Below are 25641 nucleotides of genomic sequence, written 5' to 3' on the forward strand. Positions count from 1 at the left end.
ATTTTAACACAGAAACATATGGAATTTGGTTGTAGTACCTTCTGATTTTATTTACTTTTTATTGACTATACTGATCTGCATGGTAAAATGAGGAGAGAACAGAACTCAAAATCCCATTTTATCTTAATATCCATTTTGTAAGTTTCCATTTCTCACACTACAAGCATATCATCTCTTTAGGGCAGATCCTCAGCTGATGCAAGGTGTCATAGCTCCATTATCCTTTCTCCCTTTTCCTCTGCAACCGAGGGCATCAGAAATGGCCTCTCTTTATCTCACTCCTGACAGTGTAGCCCATTTAAGATATCAGCTGAAAACACAACTCATCTCCCCCTCCTTTTAGCTGTATTATTTAAATCATTAAAGAAGTTGACCATGTTTTCAGAATAAAGAACCAGGACACTTTTGTGGGGACATTTTTGGGGTGGTGAAATACTCCCACAAAAGCACTTTAACAAATGTGTCCTTGTGTCACTACTGCCAGCGTCTTACTCAGCAGTGTCCTGTGCATGTTTCAGTGTAGTTACACCGGGGTTATGCTTTTTGATACCCGCAATTATCACCCAGCTGGAAGGTTACCATGGCTAAAGAAAATTACTTATTCTCTCTTTAAAGGTCAGACTTCATGCATGACAAGGTGAGGGAGGTAATATCTTTTATTGGACCAGGGATTGTTGGTGAAAGTAGGTTGACCAGATGTCCCAATTTTATAGGGACAGTTCCGATTTTGGGGTCTTTTCCTTATATAGGCTTCTATTACCCCCCAACCCCTGTCCTGATTTTTCACACTTGCTGTCTGGTCATCCTAGGTGAAAGAGACACGCTTTTGATCTACACAGAGCTCTGCTTCAAGTCTTCTTCCAGACCCGAGGAAGAGCTCTGGGTAGCTCGAAAGCTTGTCTCTTTCACCAACAGGAGTTGGTCGAAGAAAAGATATTACCTCCCCCACCTTGTCTCTCTAATATCCTGGGACCGATATGGCTACAACTACACTGCACACTTTATGCATGTCATTTTAGAATCTAGGGCCATTTAACTACACTATGCTGATGCTGTCATTACTCTGCAGTTATTCTTTCGGAGGTAGCTGGTGCGTCAGAAAGCAAAACTACCCAGCAATCACAGTGGAATGACAGGATATTCAGTGTACCTGCATTCTAAAACACACCGGGGGAAGGACAAGCAACTCAGGCATATAGTTAGCCCTCTGGTTATAGGAGTTTGTAGAAATTATATGAATCAAAAATAATACTTCGTAAGGGGCAGTTGTGAGCCTTCCTGCACAGCTGTACAGGGGAGAAAGGCAGTGTAAGGAGCCCCTTCGGGGAAGCTACCTGCATTGCAGGGGAGAGGGCAGCCACTGCTGGGCTGTTACACCCCCTCCTGTAAAGCTGGGCAGAGCTTTGGCACCATGCTCCTCTCACCCAATGTGCCATCCCATACATGAGAGCTGAGGCTGGGCCTGTCCACGTGGCTCCTGACCAGAGCTGGATATTTGGCCCAGCTACCCCTCTGTCCTGGTGGAAGGATGGCCAGGCCAGATCTGAGTGGTGCTGCAGCCCCGTGTGCCTACTTGGTCCCCCACACTCCACCTTTGCAGTCGTTCTGCTGCTGCTGGGCACTGGGCACCCTCATCCCCCGGGGAGAAGAGGAGCAGGGGTCACTGGGAACTCCCAGGAGGGTGGGAAAGTTGGATTCAGGCTTCAGGTGCTTCCTGGGGAAGTGGAGACGCACAAGGGGGTGGGGGTCTGGTCTGGAGCTCCCAGAACTGTCTGGCACCTAGTGGCGATGGTGTTCTCCAGCCTGGCTGGCTCTCTGGGGAAGTGCTTGGGGTTAGGTGCAGGGTGGGGACACCACAGGGCTGGGGGCTGGGGGAGAGCTTAGAGTTGGGGGGCAGGGCAATGTGTCTGGGGTTGGGGGGAAGAGGGTGGGTCTGAGTGTGGGGCAGCAGGTGAGGTGGGTGCTGAGCTGGGTGCAGTGGGGAGAGCTCAGAGCTGGGGTAGGGGCAAGGTGAGGGGAAAGCGCAGGGCTGGGAGTGGGTGGCAGGAGGACAGTGTGTGTAGAGCTGGGTGCAGTGGGGAGAGCATGGATCTATGTACAGAGGCAGGGGAGGGAGAGCTCTGGGCTCCCTCCTTAGGGAAATTCTGGTTGCACCCCTGGCAGAGGCAAAGGGGAAGTAATCTGTGCCAGCGAAAGGGCTGATGCAGATTGCTCCAAAAGGGGAGTTAATGGGGAGCAGGAACCAGATTGTTATTCCCAGTCACTGTCTTTTTCTTGCCCTGCTCCTGGGGAAGCACAGCTATGCAGGCTGGATTGTAGAACTACCGTCCAGCCCATAGCGATTACAGTAAAGTACGCAAGTAGAAGGGTAGTAATAAGTACTTCAGTCAGAGCTAATCTTCTAGTCATGTGAAAGCAGTGGTAATTACCCGTGTAAAACTTACTGCACGTTGACTGCAGAGTTAATACATCCCTTGTTGTATCTGCTTATGCATGAATCTGTTATACATTGGGAGCAGAGCTGGTTGAAAAGTGGGGATTTTTCTGCAGAAAATGTTGATGGAAATAAAGAGAATTTCATTTTCAACCTGCCCTCCCCCCAAAAAAGTTTTCATCTGAAAACTGAAAAAATGAAAAAATAGGGCCAAAAACCAAACAAACAGAAATGGTTTTGGCCGACTTTTTTTTGGGTTTTGGTCAACATTTTTCAGGTTTTTGATTTCTAAGGAAAATTGAAAAATATTGAGGAAAGCAAACACTTCCCACACATGTAGTTTAGTTGAAAACCCAATTTTCTGTCCAAAAAGAAGAAAAGTACCGAGAAAAAAAAGCCCAGTTGGAAATTTTTCAGCCAGCCCTAGCTCGGAGTGACCACACTAGGCCTTTTTAACTGTGATGACACATGACTTACCTGGTTGGGTCCAGTCTGAGTGCATTCCGCATTTCTATCACATCCACCGTTGTTCTCTAAGCAAGGGTTGATTTCTTTATAAGACAAAAACAATTGGAGAAAACTCAGTGATTTACAAATTCTCACTTCATTGATTAGCTAAAGTAACATGTACTAGGAATGCAGGCTTGTGACAATGCAGAGGTGCCAGCTCTGTGGGTGCTCCAGGGCTGGAGCACCCACAGGAAAAAAATGGTGAGTACTGAGCACGCATTGGCAGGCTCCCTATCAACCCCTCTCCTTCCCCCCAGTGCCTTCTGCCCGCTGGCGGGCCCCACCGATCAGTGCCTCCCGCTCCGTCCCAGCACCTACCACCTGCCATGATCAACTGTTTCATGGCATGCAGGAGGCACTGGGGAGGATGTGGGGAGGAGTGAGCGCACAGTGCGCTTGGGGAAAGGGTGTGGAATAGGCAGGGCAGGAAGAGGTGGGGTGGGGGTGGGAAGAAGCAGGGTGGGGGTGGGTCATTGGGGGAAGGGGTGGAGTGGGGGTGGGGCCTGGGTGGAGCTGGGGAGAGCACCCCTCACAGATTAGAAACTCAGTACCTATGGACAAATGTGATTCATTTAGACTGATTCTTATTGCTACCTAATGCCCTCCTTGTAAGTATCTTTCATCTTTCTCAGCAAGATCTGTAAACATGCAGACAATATTGCTCTTAGAATGGTTCACAGTGAAGTTTAATACAGTAAGGGCTTGTCTACACTTAAAAAGCTGGAGTGCTTCAGTGTAGACACTCCCTATGGCGACGGGAGGGTTCTCCCATCAGTGTTGGAAGGACTCTAGCTCCCCGATAGGTGGTAGCTATGTTGACAGGAAAATTCTCCCATTGGCAGAGCCCTGTCTACAGGAGATGTTAGGTCGGTTTAACTGCATCACTTAAGAGTGTGGATTTTTCACACCCCTGAGCAATGTAGTTATAGTGACCTAATTTCCTAGTGTAGACCAGGCCCAAGTCTTTTACCCTTTCCTTGGATGGATATAGGGCCTAAGGCCTGATCCAAAGTGTCCACTGAAATCAGTGGGAGTCTTTGACTTCAGTGGGCTTTGCATCAGCCCTTTCAAGCAGTGACCTGAATGTTAGGACTGTTAGGTCTAAGGGGCAATTCACTGTTATGATTTCAGAGGAGTCATTTTGTTTTGGAGATACTTGAATTTTGCATTTTCTTTGAAAGTGTCTTATAGTTTGCCCCAAGGTAAGGGAATGTGTGTGTGTGTGTGTGTGTAGAGAAATATATCTTTGGGGATCCATCACATGCACAGTGGACACCATACAGCATTAATATACACAGTACAGACATTGTGGAGACATCACTGTACCAATTCCCTGTCTTATGACAAGTGCCCTGATCTAGCGATCACTCACCAAGGCAGACTATTCCATCTCCAGTGTATCCAGTTGTACAAACACATACTCTGTTTCCTGGAGTAGTTTTCCTACACTCTGCTTTGACAGAACAGCCACCATTGCTGGTCTCACATGCGTCAATAACTGTATAATGGGAAACAAAAAATAAAATCAATGTGCTTAATTTTTTTATTGGCACATTAACTGATCTCTGTCATGTCTCCAAAGGTAAAGGAATTTAGTGATAGTTCCTAGACAAACTCTGATTTAAGAGTCCTCCGAAGTAATTAGAATCTTACACGTATTTCTTATAAACTGCAATAGGAAAAGGGGAAAGTGCATTTCTAATGTGGAAAAATAATAAGTCAGCTGTGATTGGTTCTCCAGAAGTTCCCATCCTCCAATGCTGCCTAGTTTAACTACGAATAATAAAGAGAGGGCCCTCCTCATGTTTCATGGGATTACAGGGATCCTTCCAACTTTTCCTTAGTTTGGAAAAGTTTACATCTCCTGCGATAGGATGTAAACCCTGCACTGGCACTGAAAAGGAAAGGGAGCCTGAGAGTGCTAGTCATATCATTTGGATGTGCTAAAGGACTTTGACCCTGAGAGTTGTTAGACTCTTAAAAGGTGTCTTGTCTGGATCTTGAGGACATTCCTGTGGCTAGAATAGGCTGAAGAATGCAAAAGGGAAACTGAGGCACAGCTGCTGGACTCTCACATCTGGCAACTCTGCTACACCTCCCCATTCAGAATCAAACATCCCTCTATTGAAGGAGGTCAGGGTATTCTGGCAATCCTAGACAGTCCTTGGATTACCCATTGGTGAGTGTGTTGCTTCTACAGTGCATAAATTTCCTTGTCACTACCAGCCTAATGAGTCAGAGGCTGGGCATAGGAATCAGCCCCCCTGCCCCCGGCTCTTGTTTGGTAGAAATGAGTCCATTCTACTTGGCCAATGGGCTTTTCTGCTAAAAACACTTCCACAGTATTCTATTAATGTTCAAAAACACTGTACTCACACCAGTGTAAGATGTAGTGTTTTCAACCACTGAAACAGAATATAGTGTTTTCGACATGGACAGCCCTACCAGCTCACCCAGCCTGACTGTGGCAGAAAGTCCCTACCAGGAGAGAGATGAAGGCCAAGATAGCATAAACATAAGGGTCTCAATACATCTAGGTTCTGCAGAACTTTGGCTATTCAGATAGAAATTATTGCCATTTTCTCAGTTCTCCCAGATTTTGAGCTGTGCTGGGTGGTGCAAAGGAGGGTAGGGAACCTGTGCAAATTAGAGCAGTGTAACAGGTGCTTGAATTTACACTCTGCTACTCATGGCGTCAATGAGCTGTTCCAGTAACTAGAATAACCAGACCATAGTGGACTGGCAAGTTGACCCATAACTCCTTTTTCTCAGGAAAGCCCTTACACCAGGAACCAACAGTAAGTAGAATAGAGCCTTAGGCTGGTTCTATGCCACCCTAGATGCTCCCTACATATGGGGAATTTCCCAGTAACAGATTAAACTGGCTTTCTGGCTGATTTGTGCTGCTAGGGTGTTGCAAAGCAGGGGTTAGAATTTGGCGTCAGGACAGTGCTATCCAGCGTGGTTAGACAAATACTCTATTGTTCCAAAGGGCATTATTTTAATCAGATAAGGATTAGGGAATTAATTACGCACACTGCAGAAGGAAACAGTCTGTTTCATAAATCTGGATTTTCCACGCTTTCCAAAGAACACCTGGGATTAACTGCAATTGCCCCTTTCTTAGGCTATCCATAGAGCAGTTTTAGTTAATCGCCACAAATTTACATCAATTCAGAAAATGGACAAAACCAAAGGACTAGCCAGAAGTGCTACTGTACCGCCAATCAGCCTATGTTCACTAAACTGGGTCAGAAAAAAAGAACAGACATAATCCAGGTTTCGCTACTCCAGAACTAACAGCTCCAGTTGTGCACAGTATGTTCCCTCTTCCCCATTCTTTCCCCTTACCACAATATACTGTATCTAAGGGATTTCTAGTCCTTTGTTTTTCTGAATCTGCACCTGTTGCAGTCCATTCATTTTGAACAAACTGGCAGCAAGTCCTCTTTTCACTTCCTGTGTGGAAACGTGCATCTCTCAACAGCTCTTCTGTTTCACAGTGAACACCAAGTACTTCAAGCACATTCTTTGAATAGGTATAAAACAAAGCCCACTTGCCTGTACAGTGTGTTCCATTCCCTGTAAAGCCAGCTGCACACTTGCAATATGCAGTGCCACCAGGCTTGAGGAGGCAGCTAGAACGGAGAAAGGAGGAAGGTGGTATATTAGAAATCATCATGTGCTCTGTATTGTCATTTCTGCTCTACTGTAGCTTTATTATGATTATTTTTTGTAATACCATGGCGCCTTGGACCCCATTGTGCTAGGCGTTGTACATACGCAGAACAAGAAAAGGGCTTTGCCCCAAGGAGCTTGCAATCTAAATATTAGACAAGAGACAACAGATGGATACAGGGGAGGACAAAGAAACAGTGAGACAATACTGGTCAGCATGATAGGCAGTAGTCTCAGCACACCAGTGGTCTAACCATTGTTTTTGGTAGGCAGCACAAAAAAGAAGAGATTTAAGGCGAGTTTTGAAGGAAGATAAAGAGTGAATTGTGCAGATATTTATGGGGAGCGTCTCCTGAGTGTGAGGGGCAGCCTGGAAGAAAGCACAAAGGTTGTTCACAGGTGGGTGATGGAGGCTTGCACAATTGGCCAATTGAAGTGGGGAGTCAACAATGCAATTGAGTGCAGTTGTATGACAGGGTTACTTGTGATGGTAGAACGAGGGCTCAATAGCTCTGGGGCTCACTTCTGGTTTATATTTTATGTTCCTAAGGGTATGTCTACACTGCAATAAAACACCTGCAGCTGGCCCATGTCAGCTGACTTGGGCTTGTGAGACTTGGGCTATGGGGCTGTCAAACTGTGGTGTAGATGTTCCAGCTCAGGCTGGAGCATGAGCCCTGGGACCCTACGATGGGGGAGTGGCCCAGAGTTTGGAATGTCTACATTTGAATGTCTGCACCACAATTTTACAGCCCTGCAGCCCGAGACCCATGAGCCCAAGTCAGCTGACACAGGCCAGCTCTGAGTGTTTAATTGCAGTGCAGACAGACCCTATTGCTCATGCTTCAGGGGTTCAGCTAGCCACCTTTAGGGGGTCAGAAGGGGATTCCCCCCTGCAGTGTAATCTGGGAGGGTTTTTGACTCCTTCCTCTGAAGCATCGGGGGCCATGGCTGGAGATGGGACCTTGGACAGGGAGGGCTTAGGGTTGCCAGGTGTCAGGTTTTTGAACAGAAAGTCTGGTCAAAAGGGGACCTGTGCAGTGTTCGGTCAGTACTGCTGACTGGACAACAAAAGTCCAGTTACCACAGTGACCGGCCTACACTGCCAGAAGGGTGGGAAGAGCAGCTTCTTCTGGAGGAGCTCAGCTGATGGACTGGAGAGAAGTTTAGGAACTGGTCCCCAGCTTCAGTGGAGAGACGCAGGTACCGCTTTTTCAGCTAGGTGGCCCAGGCCCCAACTCTCTCTGGCTCCTCACTCCAGAGACGACCCCCGCCCTGCCATGCCCCAATTGCCTCTGGCCCCTTGCTCTGGGGATTGACCCCCCTCTGCCCTGCTGTGCCCCAATTGGGCAAGCAGGCAGGCTCCACGTCAGCTCATCGCAGCCTGTCTCTGCAGATGGCAGGTGAGTCCTAGGGGAGAGGGGAGCAAGTAATGGGTGTGGCAGCTTGTAGTGTCCAGTTTTTAAAAAATTGGAAAGTTGGCAACCCTATGCGGGCCAGTTCTGTGAGGTGGATGGAGCATTGTTTTTCTCAGGTGCTTGGCTGGCTGGTTCTTGCTGACATGCTCAGTGTCTAATTGATCACCATATGTGTGGTCGGGAAGGAATTTCCCCCCCAGGTCAGATTGACTGTCCTTAGGTTTTCTTTTGCCTTCCTCTGCAGCATATGGGTGCTGGTCACTTGCCAGGATTATCTGGGTACATCTCACTTAATCATTTTCCTGCCATTGTGGGGGCTCAGGCACTGGTGCACCTTGGTCTCTGCTGTTCTCTTTGGTTTGATTTCAGTTGTTGGGTTTAGTGTCTGGGTGGTGTTGGTGGCCTGTGATGTACAGGAGGTCAGAGGGGATGATCTGGTGGAGAGAGATAGGTAGAGTAGGGATAGACTCTGAAGGGCCTTGATAGTGAATACATTGTTCGAGGCAACACAGAAGGGGAAGCCTGGGGAGGAATTCAACAAGTGGGGTGACATGGTCAAAGTGACGGGCTAGCAAAATGATCTTTGCAGCAATATTCTGAATGGAGTGAGGCAACATGTTTAACTTGAGCTGATGGCTAGACAGCCACGAGGAAATGGCAGAGAGACAGGCTGAAATTTTAGTTTGGACAGGAGACAGAGCTGGAGTAAACAGAAAGACCTGTGAGTCATCAGCACAGAGATGGTAGTTGAATTTGTGTTTATGAATGAGATTATCCAAAGATAAGTGTAGTGGGAGAAGGAAAGGGGAGCAAGGATACGGCCCTGTGGAACCACCACAGAAAGCTGGAGGGGTAATGAGAAGGATCCTCTGAAGGACACACTGAAGGAACAATTAGAGAGGTAGGAGGAGAACTAGGAGAGAACAGTCATGAAACCAATGGAGGACAAGCTTTCAAGAAGAAGAGCATGGCTGATGGTGGTAAAGGCAGCTGAGAGGTCAAGGAGGATGAGGATGGAGTACTTGTTTTGAGCTTTGGCTAAGACACGGTCATTAGAGACTTTGGTGAGAATGGTTGAAGTGGAATGCAAAGGGTGGAAGCTGGATTGGAGAGGGTCTAGGATGAATTGGAGGACAGGAACGCCAGACAGCAATTGTAAACAGCATGTTCAATGAGCTTAGAGATGACAGAGAGATGGGTGATGAGGCAGTAGTTGGAGAGGCACGTGGGGGCTGTGGGCATGGTATTGAATTAAGCTGGAAGGTAAAGTTGTTTATCAAGAAAGATGGCACTACTGAGAGAGGAGAGAATAAATTTATAGAGGAAGAAGTCAGCTCAGTCACAAGATTTCCAGCAGAGATGCTCTGCAATATGAGAACAGAAGCTGAGGAAGTGGATGTTGGGGATGATCCAGGACTAGCTGCTGACAGGGCGGACCTTGCAATGGGAGAGAGGCAAAGAAGTCAAGGGTGAGGAATGGAGAGAATCAACAGCCCTGTCAATGGCAGAAAGGAAAAAGAGGGCAGGGAGGAGATGGCTGATAGCAGATGAGAAATCATCAGTCCTGATGGACTGGAAGTCATAGAATGGCAGAGGGATGGGGGCGGGGGGCTCATAGGAAGGAGTTGGGTGGACAGTAGATGACAGCAACATGGAGGAAGAGAGGCGAAAAGAGTTGGATGCAGTGCTATTCAAAGGAGGAGAAAGAGTGGGAAGGGAAGGAAGAAGGGGTTAGTAGGGGCAAGAATGGGAGAGGGGAAGCCCAACACCCCCACCACTGTCTGATCCAGGGCAGGAAGTATGAGTGAAGGGGAGGTCTCCATAAGAAGAAGGCAGCTGCAGAGGCAGTGTCAGAGCCCTGGACTCCTTCATCTGCCAGAGCCAGGAACTGCAGGGAGCGAGATATACAGAAGTTGTGATTGGCTGTGATGTTTTTTGGAGAGATGGAGTGGGCATTCCATAGACAGCAAGAGAAGAGGAGGAAGGGGCATGGGTGGGAGGTTAGGAATGATGACTACCGATGGACGGAGGTGGTGGCAAAGATTGGTATGGGAATGGAGAGGGTGGAGATGGAGGAAGCACCAGGGCTGGAGCAAATGTCACCAGAAATGAGGAGGAGGAGGCCGAGGAGGGTCTGGATGTGGGATCTGGATCTGAAGAGGAGAGAGATCAAGGTGGAAAGGGGAAGAGGGGTAGGTAGAGCTGGTGGGAACTGCAGAGGAATGATGGTAAGAAGGATGGGGAAATGGAATCATTGAGGGGGAAGGGAGAGGGAAGGAGAAGGAGGGCAGATACGATGATGCACGGTATCTTTGACTGTAATGCTCGCAAAAAGCAAATGGACATGAAATCTTGAAAAAGGACCTAGTTACAGTAATGCTATGAATTAAACTGCAAAATGCCAAGACTTTAAAGGAACTTCATCCTAACCTCTAATTTTAGGCATCTATAATTTCTGCTGTGTGCACACACACTTATTATCTATATGCATATCTAGCAGTTGCATGTCTGTATACTCGATTTTTGTGCATAAGTGCCCTTGTTTGGGACACTAGAAATGCAGAGGCCCCAAATTGGATAACCAACATTTCAATGCCTCTAATTAAAGTCTACTTTTGAAAATTTAGTCCTGAACGTGTAAGATAAAACTGTAATGAACTAGCATGTATAAGCAGGGTTTGAATGAGCTCTCCCCTGACATCCAGTGATGCACTGTGGGAAAAGATGTCAGGAGAAGACTGTAGTTGCATAGACACATCTGCTCTGCCTAGGTGTTCAGCAGACGGATCTGCTTTGCCAAACAGATCAATTTTGGCTGGTTTGAGATTACAATTCACTTTCATATTGAATGCAGGGTGGGAAACTGTTGCAAAGGGCACTACCCAATGTATTGTGTGATGGGTGTTTGCTTATGGTTCTGTGCTTTTGAATTATGGTTGTGGTGTTTTCCTAGATTAATGCTAGGTTCTCTCTCCCTTTTAATAAAAGTTTTCTTTTGGTATACACAGACTCAGTACTTGTGATTGGGGAAATATAGGCTCTTAGAGGTGCGCAGGGATTTTCCCAGATTACTGGGTCGGGGCTCGAGCTGGTTCTGTTTTGGATTGTTAAGAGGTGCCCCTATATATTGAACGCGGCTCTTGTTGCAGCCAACTCCACCTGGCAGAAGGCTTACACAAGGGTAGATGGAATTCTGCTCTTGTAATCACAAGCCGGACCATCACTCTGGTATTGTGCTCCTCTAACATGCATGGAAATTCAGTACATCAATTCAAATTCAACACATGGAGGCACAGACACCATCTTCCTCCTTTCTCTGGGGGTGCTCAATCCCTGCTCTGCCCCAGGCCCTGCCCCCATGCCACCCCTTCCCCCACGGCCCCACTCCACCCAACCTCTTCCTGCCCCGCCTCTTCCCACCCCTGCCCCTTCCTGCCCTGTTCTGCCACCTCCCGCTTCCACTCCTTCTCCTCCCCCCAGCGCCTCTTGCACATCGCTGCACAGCTAATCGCTGGTGGGGGGTAGGCACAGGAAGGGAGGCGGAGGAGCTGATTGGCGGGGCCGCCAGTGGACGGAAGGCACTGAGGGGGAGGAGCTGATCAGTGGGGCTGCCTGTGGGTGCTGAGCATCCACTAATTTTTTTACGTGGGTGCTCCTGGAGCACCCATGGAGTCGGCACCTATGCATGGAGGAAGGATAGACTACTATAGTCAAACTCTGCTGTCCAGATCTTAATATAACTTTTCCCTAAAGTCTTATTAAACAGTAGAGCTATAAAAAGCAGATGGGATAAATATTTAAATGGAGCTGTCAGCAAAGAAGCTTGTAGGTGTTTGGGGCTCTCTGTTCCTGTTTTCCTGATCGTCTTATAATACGCAGTCAGCACATAAGAGGCGAACTTCCAAAATATCTTCTTTGCTCTCTGAAAGTCTAAGATAAATTAGCCAGCATCTCCCTGGGTGTATAGTGGCAGGCTGGATTCCTTATAGTAAAGCCCAGATTTCTAAAGGAATTTAGGTATTGCTCCACTCACCATTGCAAGGCTTAAGCGATATAGGCTGTGTCGACACTACTCAGCTTTTAGCGACACGGCTGTGCCGCTACCGCCACCGCCGTGCCGCTAAAAGGTGCGTAGTGTAGCTGCTGTTTGTCGGCAGAAGAGAGCTCTCCTGCTGACAACAAATGTCCACTGCTAATGAGCGGCGTTAGCGTTATTGGCAGGAGAGCTCCTGCCGGCAAAGTGCTGTTCACACCAGTGCCTGTCATTGGCAAAGCTTTTGTCTTTTGAGGGGGTGTTTTTTTTAAACACCTCTGCACGACAGACCCCTTGTTGTTCACTTGCCAGTGTGGACAAAGCCTTAGACAGCTAAGTTCCATTTTCAAAAGTGGCTTAGGCACTCAGGAGCCCAAGCCCCATTGACTTTCATAAGATTTAGGCTCCCAATGGCTAGATTCACAGAAGGACTTAGGTGCCCAACTGCCACTTTAGGTGCCTAAATCCCAGAATCAGACCCTGCTGGGGTTCATAAAACCCTCGCTCAGCTGCCACCTAACTCTGTAGGAACCGAAACTTGTTCAGTACCAACATTAAAGTAAAAGTTCCCTAGGTACCTGTGTCTCTGCAGCCCTATGCTGGGTTTTTGGACACCTAAGCCCCTGTGTTCTTCATGAACCTTCAAGACAGGTGCTCCTCTGCCTAACTCGCCTGCGGGACCCAATCCTATAGGCACGTTTAGAGGCTGCATACCAGATCAGGCCATGCAGGCAAGCGCACAGAAAACAGTGGGAGGTGTGAGGAAGAGGCAGTCATCTTTTGTAACTTTTAGCCCAGTGGTTAGGGTACTCAGCTGGGATGTAGGAGACCCCTGGTTCAAGTCCCCCTTGGTGGGGGGAGAAGGATTTGAACAGGGATCTGACAGTGCTCAGCTGAGTCCCCTGGTCACTGTGCTATAGATTATTCTGAGGCAGGGCTGTCCATAATAATGGGAGTCATTGGGTCAGAGAGAGTGTGGGAATGAATCTGTAGTCTGGTGGTCTGCTGGGAATCCCAGGATCCAGTCTCCCAGCTCCAATGACTTTTTAAATGACTTAATCCACAGTGGAACAGCCTCAACAGGAAAGACTGTGGTAGCGCTACCTCAAAATGTCCCTTAGCCCCGTGCTTAGGGCACTCACCTGTTCAGATATCTTCTCCTTAGCAACAGTGGGGGGAAGGGGTGGATTGTTCACATTCCAGGTGAGTACCCTAACCGCTGGGCTAAAAGTTATGAGGGAGGTGAGCCTCCAGCGAAGGTACCTAATGCCAAGAGAGGGTTTGCAGCTGAGGACCTCAAGCAGAGGGAGGTGTATCTCTCCAGCCTGGATTTAGGCACTGAGCGGGGCAGGGCTTAGCACACACCCTGGGGCATCTCCCATTGGCTAGCGTAGGCAGGCAGCCATCTAGATGGTGAATTTTGTGAATCCCATTGTTAGACAGCTGTCTCTCCATATATAGGACTATATAGGGTTTAAAAGAGAACTAGATAAATTCATGGAGGTTAGGTCCATTAATGGCTATTAGCCAGGATGGGTAAGGAATGGTGTCCGTAGCCTCTGTTTATCAGAGGGTGGAGATGGATGGCAGGAGAGAGATCACTTTATCATTACCTGTTAGGTTCACTCCCTCTGGGGCACCTGGCATCGGCCACTGTCGGCAGACAGGATACTGGGCTGGATGGACCTTTGGTCTGACCCTGTATGGCCATTCTTATGTTCGTATGTCCACATTCATTGGATAGGGAGCCAAGCACCGAACTCAGGCTTGGTGAATCCCAGTGATTTTCTAGGTGCTTAAAAGTTAGGTGTGATGACACTCAGTGCTAAGTTCACTTTCGAATCTAGCCCCCAAGTGCCTACCTCACGTCTGAAAACAGGACGTAGCTGTCTAATGATAGAACTTGCAACACTGAGCCGAGCAATGTGTAAGTACCTCTAAAAAATCTGGGCTTAACTGCTTAGGTTTTGGTCGAGACTTGCGCCTTTGAAAATGTCTTTTCTCTGTTAATGTGTGGATACTGAACTTTTAAGGTTGGCCTGTCACTACTATATTCTCTTTGCAAAGTGCTGCAAAACTGTGCTAAAAATGGGAAGCATAGGAAGTGATCTAAACTTGGGACAACAAATTATTGAACAAGACAAAATAGGAGAATATTTGCAATCTGTTCAGACGATGGGGAAATATGGAACATAAAAATGAAGAACATTCACATTATACTATGAGAATGACTCTCAAAGTGGCCGGATTTCATACATACTTAGCGCTGGTGTGGCACGTACTGTTACAGGCATCATCTTTGATTTCTGGAAGAGACAAAATGAACGTTTATACCCTTGCAAGTCAACATTCTAAAACTATAAGTTCCTTTACCCCTTTCTGTGGTTTCAAACTCTTCCCCTTCGTTTTCCTTATGCAAGGTCAGCTTCTGTCATCCTTGTACTAAATAATGCCTTATTGCCCAACGAAATCCCCGGGAATGCTTGGAGTAAGGGACTGCCCAATGTGAGTAAGGGTGAAAGTCTTCCCTGTGCATAGGTCATCCCAATGTGTAGGCTATGCATCCCTGATGTCCTATTTTGGGAGGTACAAGGGATGAAAGTGATGTACCTGACTAGGGTTGCATTTCATCCCTGTCATTTTACTTATTTAAAAAAAATTAAAGGAAACCTGTTAACATAATTGTTATATAAGCAGTAAAAGTGAAGCTGAAAGGTGCACAAAGGCATCAAAGCAGTGTAAATGATGGGTTACAGTACATTTACATACTGATGTTACAATAGTCATCAGTGATTTATCTCTACACAGTTCTGCCGACTTGGCCCATCCTCCCTCAGGCAGTTCCACTGCTAATCTAAGATGGGGAAGAGAGCCATACTTGTTCTTTTAATTCTTCTATCCTGTCAAGCCTATTTCACAAGCCTAACTGTGAAATACAGCTATTGGCGTCATTATCCCAACTCATTGTACCTAATTTCATTTTCACATTTTAAATTTCACCCTAAAATCTCTCTTCTCCCCCTCTACCTACCTTGGGGTAGGATTCACCTCTGTGCAGAGAGACAGCACAAGGGCTATGCACCACTCAAGGTCCATTTAAGCCCCAAAATAAAGCATTAGTGAGACTTGAGTGTCACATAGGCCTTCTGCTGCCTGCTGCACAGGGGTATTTCACCATTAGTGTATTGATGTTTTTCCTTAGCTCAGTATTGCATCTGCATCAGGAGCTTCTGGGCACTGGTTTTTGTCTCTTCTGCGCCTGTTGTTTTGTTGAATATATGATTATTTATTATCAGAGGGGTAGCCGTGTTAGTCTGGTTCTGTAGAAGCAGCAAAGAATCCTGTGGCACCTTATAGACTAACAGACGTTTTGCAGCATGAGCTTTCGTGGGTGAATACTTGCATCCGAAGAAGTGGGTATTCACCCACGAAAGCTCATGCTGCAAAACATCTGTTAGTCTATAAGGTGCCACAGGATTCTTTGCTGATTATTTATTGTATTTCCTTTATATGTCTTGTCCAGTGCCTTGCTATTGAAGATACTCTATTTTATCTAACCTGTGCATTTTATATAGCACCTACCATTTTGGTTTCCATGCAATGATTTGTGTTGCATGTGAGGTCACAGTTAAGCATGCAGGCTGGAGTTTGCAAAGGAGCCCAAGGGAATTAGTTGTTCAAATCCAATTGAAATTCTAGGGGAGTTGGATGCCTAACTACTTTGGGCCCCTTCTGAAAATTCCTGCATAGCCGGCTTTCTCTTCTAGGCCTTGGTCTTATTCCCCCACCAACTAATTAAAAATAACTCTTATTTACTTGCAAGTAAATAATTATAAAGCAATATGTAATATCATATAGCTGAAGCCAATTTATTGCAGGAGTTGAAGGGGAGTTTGCTCTGCAGAACAACTCTGCTCTGGAAATAGTACAAATTTACAGCAAACAGGAATTTGGTTTGAAAAGATCCTGAATGAAATAGGTATAGACAAGCAAAGGGATATATTTAAGAGCGAAGCTTGTCAATTGGGTTGCATGATTCTCCATTACTATTGATGGCTAATCCCTTCACACAGGTCTGAAAGCTTTCCAAAGACATTTCTTTCACAGCCAGGCTGAGGGTCTCATTGCCTTTCTGTAGCCTTGGGAGGCTGATTGTTACCTAGTATTGTGGGAGAGAACCTTAAGTACACAGTGCATTGGGATGTATTCCTTGCCACTGCTCTGCATTCCAGAACACATACGAACTTCATCAGAGAAAGGAGAAGACACACTCAGGGCCCGCTCCAGACACCAGCTGAGCAAGCTCGTGCTTGGGGTGGCAGATTCTACGGGGCAGCATTCCGCCCAAACCTAGGGCGGCACGGCCACCTTTTTTTTCCACTGCTCCGGCCGCCCTGTAGGGGGCGGCAACGCAGAGAAGGGGAGGGACCTGCAGCAAACTTGGCAGGGCAGCCCGCGTCCTTCCCTCCCTGCTGACCGGAGCCCTCCTGGCAGGCGGCGCGGTGGTCGGGGCCGCGTGGCGAGTGCCCCGCTGAAGTGCAGGCCACCCCCCTTCTCTCTCCCCCCCTCTTCCCCCCCATTAGACCGGGCACGCACTCTGCAGCACAGGGAGTCCCCTGGCTCTGTCTGCCCTGTAGTGTTGTTTGTTTTGTTTTGTTTTTTCCCTGCTTTGCCAGCCGTGCCGTTGTTTCTCCCCCTGCCTCCCTGCTTTGCCGCTCCAGCCATGCCGTGTCCCCCCTCCGCTTTGTTGCTCCAGCCACACCGTGTCCCACCCCCACTTTGCCGCTCCAACCACGCCTTTTTTTCCCCCCTGCTTTGCTGCTCCAGTGGCCCTGCCCCCCTCCCTTTTTTCTTCTTTTTGCTTGGGGCGGCAAAAAAGCTAGAGCCGGCCCAGGACACACTTACCGCTCTCACATTTCACACCTCTCCAGCCAACGTCACACTCACAGGAGCCATCGCCCTCAATCCCACTGCTGCATTTCCCATGGACACAAGCGCATTCTAAATGCATAGATGTAAGAAAACCACTTAAAATATGCAGTGTAACATAGAGTGTGCATAGCAGAGCAACAACTGAGACATTAGATGGGTTGCCTGTATGCACTCTCTCTACACACTCCGTTTTCTAATGTACTTTACTCAGTTGTATATCTCTAGTATATATAGACATTTAGTAGAGATGCCTATCATATTTTCATACACAGAATAATATAAATGACTCAATGGATAATGGTCTGGATATTTTCTTTCATTTATGACCATCCTGTCCTACCAACACTATGCAAGCATTCGACTGTTTCCTGCCTCCCATGACTGGTAGAATGTTACATATATACAGTCACTATTTTCTTTGAGGTATGGATTTAAAATCATTTGCATGGATTCTAATAGATTTTAGCCCATCCCCCCAGTGCAGAATGCACATGCCTCTGCAATAAACTTACTTGTAAACTCTTCCCTCCTACCCAAAAAGGTTCCTCTCAGAGTACGTCTTCGCTGCAATCAGATGTGTGACTGCAGCACACAGGAAGATACAGCAGTGAAGCCACGGCAGCATGGGCAGCAACGTAGGCTGGACAAGCCCGCCTAGGACCCTTGGCATGCACTTGAGCAGCTAGCCCATGCCTTTATTCCCCTTTCCTGCCTTGGAAAATCCCTCCTAGTGAGTAGCAATCTATTTAGAGAAATGTGCGTGGCGTGTCTGTTTGCCATTTAGCAGAGAATAAATCTAAAAGCATAATTGTATCACTGTCAAGTTAATGTTTCCAGTTAGGACTTTTTAACTGGAAATGACAGAGATGAAAGGTGAAAAGAGCACTAAGGGGAAGATTACACACACATCCTGTCTTGCCGTTAGCTGCTAGACCAAGGCAGTGATATGCAGGCTGAGCAGGTGGAGTCAATGAGCAGAAAAGTGCTGTGAAAAGCAGAGCAGAGGAAAAACAGCATCAGTAGGGTCAGAGAAGGTGCTGTTGTGGTGTCATGCATGAGACTGGCCCAGTGTAATGTGGGCACATGGCCTAAGGATGCTAATAGTGGAAATACAGTAATGACAAGAGTGCTTTGTGGGTAAAGGGTTGAACCTAGATGAGTCAGAGGGAAAGAGATTATCTCCTTCTTGGGTGGAAGGCTTAAGTTCAGACTTCTTAATTTTAAACTAAACTATATGGTGTACAGTGTTGTGAACTCTTTGCAACTTTATTTCAATCTCATGGTATTTGGTGTTTTTCATAAAGCCCCAGATCCTGTTAATAACGTAATCATGAGAGAATCTCAGCTTTCATTTAAAAATAAGTAAATTTCCAACCCTCATGGCGGCAGAGAAAAACTCAAAAATATGACTTATGTGTAACCTAAGGGCTCAAGAACAAACAAACAAATATGCCCCTCAATTTTTTAGAGCTAGTCATGATTTTTTTTGTCTGTGACTCAATTTCTGAACACTTGGTGTTGGCAATACTGGGTATAGAGAGGGGATACCTGCAAGCTCTCTTTCTCACTACATTTTATATGATGTGTATGCATGTAAAGAGAGGCTGATTTCCCTCCCTTTTACCAGGGGCGGCTCTAGACATTTTGCCGCCCCAAGCACGGAGGGTCAGCTGGTCCCGCGGCTTCAGCAGACCTCCCGCAGTGGACCAGTGGACCCTCCGCGGGACCAGTGGACCCTCCACGGGCAAGCCGCCGAAGGCACCCTGCCTGCTGCCCTCGCGGCGACCGGCAGAAAGCCCCCCGTGGCTTGCCGCCCCAGGCACGCGCTTGGAGCGCTGGTGCCTGGAGCCGCCCCTGCCTCTTACACCACTTTTACACAGGTGTCGCTCCAGTGACTTCAGTGGAGTTATTCCTGATTTACACCAGTGTAAGTGGGAAGATAATTAATGCCTAGAGCATTGAGAGGATATCAGAGGCAGGGGGTTGAGAGAGCTGAATCATATGGCCACTGAATTCTGAAATAATTTCAGAGATTTTTGGCTGGTCAGCTTTCCACCTGTCAAGATTTGAGATGATATCTGCATAGTCTGGAGTAATTAATTACCTTGATTGCAGTTGCGACTATATTTGCCTTCAATACATTTCTCACAGGCTGTTCCATTAAACCCCTCTTCACATTCACACACGCCTGTACCATTAACACCATCCAAGCAGATGCCATTTCCAAAGCAGGCATTTCCACTTTTCCCTGGACAGGGCTGGCACTGTTGACCAAAGAAACCTGCACAGCATTCTCTGGTCTGAAACGGAGAAACAACATACCAAAGGCTAGAATTGGGGCTTTTAAGCTACTTCCCTGTGTAGGGGATGGTGCAGAATCACACTGCTCCAGCAGAAGTGCCAGAGTTCTCACTAGAGAAACACAATCTGTCCTAGGGCTGGTTCTTATGCATGGGCAGTGGCTCAGCCCTGCTCTATGGCCTAATGTGGAGAAGGCTGGGCCATGGTTCCACCTCTGACTGCTTCCTTTTCAGACTCCTGCTCCCTAGTGGGGAGCGAGCCCAATTAGTTCCTGTGCTCCCCACAGTGCAGAGTGTAGGGATTGCTATTGTGAGAAGTTTCAAAGAGTTACTGTTCTCTAACCTCTGCTCTTCTTCCCTATCCCTGCACAGTCCCCCACTACTGAACTACTTTCTGTTCTGAAAGTGTCACAATTGGATGGCTTGCCATTTTCAAAACAGTTTTTTTCCAATTTTTAAATTAAAATCTCTATTTTTTGTGAAATATTTTGTTTTAATCTAAACAGCATTTTTCGACAAAACTTTCAATGAAAATTTTTCAACCTGCCCTATTAAACTTCGGATCGCTCACCATAACTGGAAGCTATTCTGATAAAGAGACCTACTCAGAAAGTCATTAAACCATGGGGCTCGGACTGCCTTTTTGTACTGTGTTTGTACAGCACCTGGCACAATGGGGTCCTGGACCATGAGTGGGGCTCCTAAGGCCCACCACAAAACACATCATAAATAACAATAATGAATAATAATACTTACAATGATCGTTTTAATACACTTTGGCTGGCATCCAATATGAATGGATGTCCTTCCCATAAAGTTTTCAGTGTAGATGCAATATTTCTTCTCTCCTAGCTGTACAAAAATTGGCAAGACAGCTGCTTCATTGTTTGATATCATACAACTATTTTTAGACATTTAAAAATGGTGTCAACTTTGTGTAAACAGTATACTCTGTACATCTGTAAATAGTCAGGCCCTATTGATAAACATGTTCATACATATGCTAAGAAAATATTCTCTGATGTAAAAATAAAGTACGCAAACAGATAATTAGCTAAATAATTTACAGTCAATTTAGTCAAGTGCCACTGTCCAAACCACCTCAATTTAAAGCCCAAGGCAAGAATGGCTCAGCTGGACTCAAGGGCTGTTGGGTCTGAATAATTTAAATAAATGTAATAGACCAAATTCACTGAGATAACTCCATTGAAATTAATGGGTGTCCACATGGGATAAACTTGGCCCATTAATCTCTCTCTGTATTTAGAGTTGACAATGATACAAACGATGCACACTTAAAGTTAATTATAAAATACTTACAAATTCTTTAGTTCCAGGAGGGCAGCGTGATCGATACGAACACAGGTTGCACTTTTCCTTGGCAAACACAGAGGGGTACACAGTTAAAGGTTTACACTACTGCAGATAGTTTCAACCTATGTTTCTATTCCCAGCCGTTAGGGGAATCAGGAGATATAAAACAGTGAAAGATCATCACTTTGGAAAACCAAGCATTAGGGCTGTCAATTAATTGCAGTTAACTCACGCGGTTAACTAAAAAAATATTAATCACAATTAAAAAAATTAATCATGATTGATTGCAGTTTTAAGTGCACTGTTAAACAATAGAATACCAATTGAAATTTATTAAATATTTTGGATGTTTTTCTACATTTTCATATAGTATTCTGTGTTGTAATTGAAATCAAAGTGTGTATTATTTTTATTACAAATGTTTGCACTGTAAAAATGATAATCAAAAGAAATAGTATTTTTCAATTCACTTCATACAAGTACAGTAGTGCAATCTCTTTGTCCTGAAGTGCAACTTACAAATGTAGATTTCTTTTGTTACATAACTGCACTCAAAAACAAAACAATGTAAAACTTCAGAACCTACAAGTCCACTCAGTCCTACTTCCTGTTCAGCCAATCGCTAAGACATTGTTTACATTTACGGGAGATAATGCTGCCCACTTCTTATTTACGGTGTCACCAGAAAGTGAGAACAGGCATTTGCATGGCACTTTTGTAGCTGGCATTGCAAGGTATTTGTGTGCCAGATATGCTAAACATTCATATGCCCCTTCATCCTTCGGCCAGCATTCCAAAGGACATGCTTCCATACTGATGACGCTCATTAAAAAATAATGCGTTAATTAAATTTGTGACTGAACTCCTTGGGGGAGTATTGTATGTCCCTTGTTCTGTTTTATCCGCATTGTGCCATATATTCCATGTTATAGCAGTCTCAGATGATGACCCAGCACATGTTGTATGTTTTAAGAACACTTTCACTGTAGATTTGACAAAACACAAAGAAGGTACCAATGTGAGATTTCTAAAAATAGCTACAACACTTGAATCAAGATTTAAGAATCTGAAGTGCCTTCCAAAATCTGAGCGGGATGAGGTGTGGAGCATGCTTTCAGAAATCTTAAAAGAGCAACACTCTGATACGGAAACTACAGAACCCAACCCACCAAAAAAGAAAATCAACCTTCTGCTGGTGGCATTTGACTTGGATAATGAAAATGAACATGCATTGATCCTCACTGCTTTGGACTGTTATTGAGCAGAACCCACCACCAGCATGGACGCATGTCCCCTGGAATGGTGGTTGAAGCATGAAGGGACATGTGAATCTTTAGCTCATCTGACATGTAAATATCTTGCAATGCCAGCTACAACAGTGCTATGAGAATGCCTGTTCTCACTTTCAGGTGACATTGTAAACAAGGGTGGGAAGCATTATCTTCTGCAAATGTAAACAAACTTGTTTGAGCGATTGGCTGAACAAGAAGTAGGACTGAGTGGACTTGCAGGCTCTTAATTTTTACATTGTTTTATTTCGGAATGCAGTTTTTTTGTATATAATTCTACATTTGTAAGTTCAACTTTCATGATAAAGAGATTACATTACAGTACTTGTATTAGGTGACTTGAAAAATACTATTTCTTTTGTTTTTATATAGGGCAAATACTTGTAATCAAAATAAATATAAAGTGAGCACTGTACACTTTGTATTCTGTGTTTGATTGAAATAATATATTTGAAAATGTACAGAACATCCAAAAATATTTAAATAAATGGTATTCTATTATTATTTAACAGTGCGATTAATCGCGCTTAATTTTTTTAATCGCTTGGCAGAAGCATCAAAGACTACCACTGCAGCTGGGTTGCCCGGCAATGTAGGGTGTACATCACAGCAGGACTGTAGGGATTTCCCACAAGAAGATTCCTACCAAAGAACTCTCATTGTGGAGAAGTGTAAAGGCTCTACAGGCCCAAGAGCCAAAGGAAATCCATCCCATAGCAATCTCATAGCAATAAGACTAGGGGACAGATCCTTGTCCTTGGCTCTGCCCTTGCATCCTACTCTGGCAGCACAAGGGTAATGGTGAGGTTCCTGCCTTTCACCCAGGAAGGAGGGAAGAGTCCTTTGTTCAGTCAGTCCATTAAGTTCTATGCCGGAGTGAAAAGATCAAGGAATCAACCAGGGTAGTGAGTATTTGAGAAGAAATGAATTAGCTTATATTTATTTTCTTTTGTGACTTTGTCTTCTGCAACCTGTTAATTACCCTCCAGCTGTGCACAGCTGGAAACCTCCTCTAACAAAGCCCTGTTAGAAAAACTTCTCACCTGTGCCTTCAGGCAAAGCACAATAACGATCTATTTCTCCTTGCAGCTCGGAGAAGAGAAAAAAATCTACTGGTTTTTGGTTTTTTTTTAATCCCACTGCTACCACCATGTCATAGGTTTCACCCCCACTCTGAACTTTAGGGTACAGATCTGGGGACTTGCACGAGAACCCCTAAGCTTAATTACCAGCTTAGACCTGGTTGCTACCACCACCCAAATCGTTTAAAACAGCTGTTTATAAGTTATTTGGGAAACTGTCTCCCCCACAAAAATCTCTCCCTCCCAGGTACTGTAACCCTTCCCTGGGTAACCTTGAGAGACTTCTCCAACAATTTCCTGGTGAACACCGATCCAAACCCCTTGGATCTTAAAACAAGGAAAAAAATCAATCAGGTTCTTAAAAAGAAGACTTTTAATTAAGGAAAAGGGATAAAAGAAATACCTCTGAGAGATTAGCATACAAGCTACTCTCACAGACAACAGATTCAAAACACAGAGTATGTTCCCCTGGGCAAAACCTTAGTACACAAAAGAAAACCCAATTTGATTATCCCGCTAATGCAAAAAGACAAAGTCACAAAAGGAAATAGACATAAGCTAATTCATTCCTTCTCGAATACTCACTACCCTGGTTGATTCTTTGATCTTTTCACTCCGGCACAAAACTTAATGGACTGACTGAACAAAGGACTCTTCCCTCCTTCCTGGGTAAAACTTTTTGTCCCCCCATTGGTTCCTCTGGTCAGGTGTCAGCTAGGCTAGGTAAACTTCTTATCCCTTTACTGTCTGTTTATAACAGGTACACAGGAAACTTCAAAGTGCTGTCACAGGAGCGCTCCCGTGGCAGCGCTTTGAAGTGCAAGTGTGGTTGCATGTGAGTGCTGGGAGAGAGCTCTCCCAATGCTCCTGGTAATCCACCTCCCAGAGCTTGGAGTCTGTTTACACTAGCGCATTTCACACCCCTGAGTCAGGAAGTCAGAGCGCTATAAAATGTAAGTGTAGCCAAGCCCTTAAATTCTTTTCCAAGTCTAATTTCTGTACCATGCCAGCCTTAAGAACAAGAAAAGTGAACTGTCTATGGGCTGTCCTATTTGCCTCTCCAGTAAAGAAACCATTGACTGCCAGCCCCATGGAAAACCACATCCTGTTCTCCAGAGGAAGGTAGAACCAGTGCTTAATTTGTGCCAGGGCACCTCTAGGCTTGGGCAGTTCATAGCCCCAGCACCTCTGGGCTTGTTGCATCCGTTTTGAATGTAAAAAAAATTGCTTGAGCCCTGGCACTTCTTTCATTACAAATTAAGCACCCACCGGTCATTGCAATTTGTCAATCAGTCTGATCTATGTGAAGAACACAATGGGCAGGAATGCCTTTGTTAACCGTTAAGAATGGGAATGGATGTGTGTAGAAGGAATCTACATCTCAGAATGGAAAGAGGAACTTTTTCTCCTGTAAAAAGTTTTGTTCGGAAGGTATTTTCATTAATCAAAAGTGGACAAAACCCAATCAGTGTTTATTAAAGTAGTGGGTTAACTTGGGCTCATATTGATATACTGAAATCTGGCGGGTACAGTGGGCTTACTGTTGTGATGTTGTTATTGTATTCAGGCTGTTAATATACTGACTGCAGAATCAAAGTAGTTTTTATATGATATCAAAGCTACTGCAGGAGTTTGTTGTGGAAAATTCAAACATTTTTGACTGGTCAATACGATGCAGTATGTCCAATATGCCTTAGCTATATTTTCATACTAGCATCTATGACAAATTTTAAAGCAACAATCTCAAACAAGACATAACTTACGGTTGTCATCACAGTATCATTGATATCACATCTGTTCTTCTGTATTTCCAGAATTTTTCCCAATCCATGGATAACGCCTTTGTCAGTTGCAATATTTGTGTAATTTATAGGTGCCTCATTGATGTACAGCTGTAAAGGAAATGCAGTCCGTTAAAATACAGTAGATCAGCTGAACTGCACAGCAGTAGTACTGACTTGACAGAGGAAATAGATTCAGCTGGGGGCTGTAACAAAAAATATTGCCCAAGGAGATCCCAGATTGAAAGAGTTCTCTGGAGTGGTGATGGAAGAAAGAAGGAAAAGCATAATGTCTTCAATTCTTCAAAACATCCTTATTCAACAAACCACCTAAGAACATGATCAGGTTTATGCACATGCTCGTGTCCCATCGATGTACTTAAGTGCTTTGCTGAACTGGGGCCTGTGATGGGGGGTGCCTGGATCAGAAGGGGTTAACACCACACTATGGGCGGAGGGAGTCCCACCCCTCAGACCATATTGGGCAAGTGCTATGCCAGTACAAAAGGGAGCAGCCCAGCTCAGTCTGGACTGAGCACCGGAGAGGGAGGACCTTTGGTAGAGCCTCCAGCTGAGGAACCATCATAGCCCTTGCTTGATGAACCAGACTGGAGCCCCAGGGAATTACCCATGCTGAGGAGCCTGGAGACCCTGGTACCCCATTGACTACAGCTTCAGGAAGCATGGTAGGAAGTGACCCAGGGAGGGGGGCAAGTGGTATCTTCAACCCATGCAAGGTCTGCATGTTTTGGTTGGATTCCCTGCTGACCCAGTGGCAGACCACTCCACCACAGATAAGGCCCCAGTTTGGGTCCCAGTGCAGTTGGGTGGGCCTGCCCCCCGCCCCAAGCTGCCATACCCCTGGTGGTG

The 25641-nt window shown here is 45.6% G+C and overlaps 1 protein-coding gene across 1 annotated transcript in view; it reads right to left on the reverse strand.

Annotated features, from left to right (window-relative positions):
• STAB2 (stabilin 2) overlaps window positions 1-25641 on the reverse strand; it is a 140472-nt gene that overhangs the window by 34925 nt on the left and 79906 nt on the right. The window contains exons 35-43 of the mRNA XM_045001297.1: window positions 24754-24882; window positions 20626-20682; window positions 20062-20157; window positions 19110-19305; window positions 16979-17074; window positions 14334-14379; window positions 6506-6582; window positions 4317-4442; window positions 2912-2985 (exon numbers count right to left, since the gene is read on the reverse strand). Coding sequence (XP_044857232.1) covers window positions 2912-2985; window positions 4317-4442; window positions 6506-6582; window positions 14334-14379; window positions 16979-17074; window positions 19110-19305; window positions 20062-20157; window positions 20626-20682; window positions 24754-24882 — 897 coding nt within the window. The remainder of the gene's footprint in view (window positions 1-2911; window positions 2986-4316; window positions 4443-6505; window positions 6583-14333; window positions 14380-16978; window positions 17075-19109; window positions 19306-20061; window positions 20158-20625; window positions 20683-24753; window positions 24883-25641) is intronic.

This window comes from Mauremys mutica, chromosome 1 (assembly GCF_020497125.1).
Source record: "Mauremys mutica isolate MM-2020 ecotype Southern chromosome 1, ASM2049712v1, whole genome shotgun sequence".
NCBI classification, from domain to species: Eukaryota; Metazoa; Chordata; order Testudines; family Geoemydidae; genus Mauremys; species Mauremys mutica.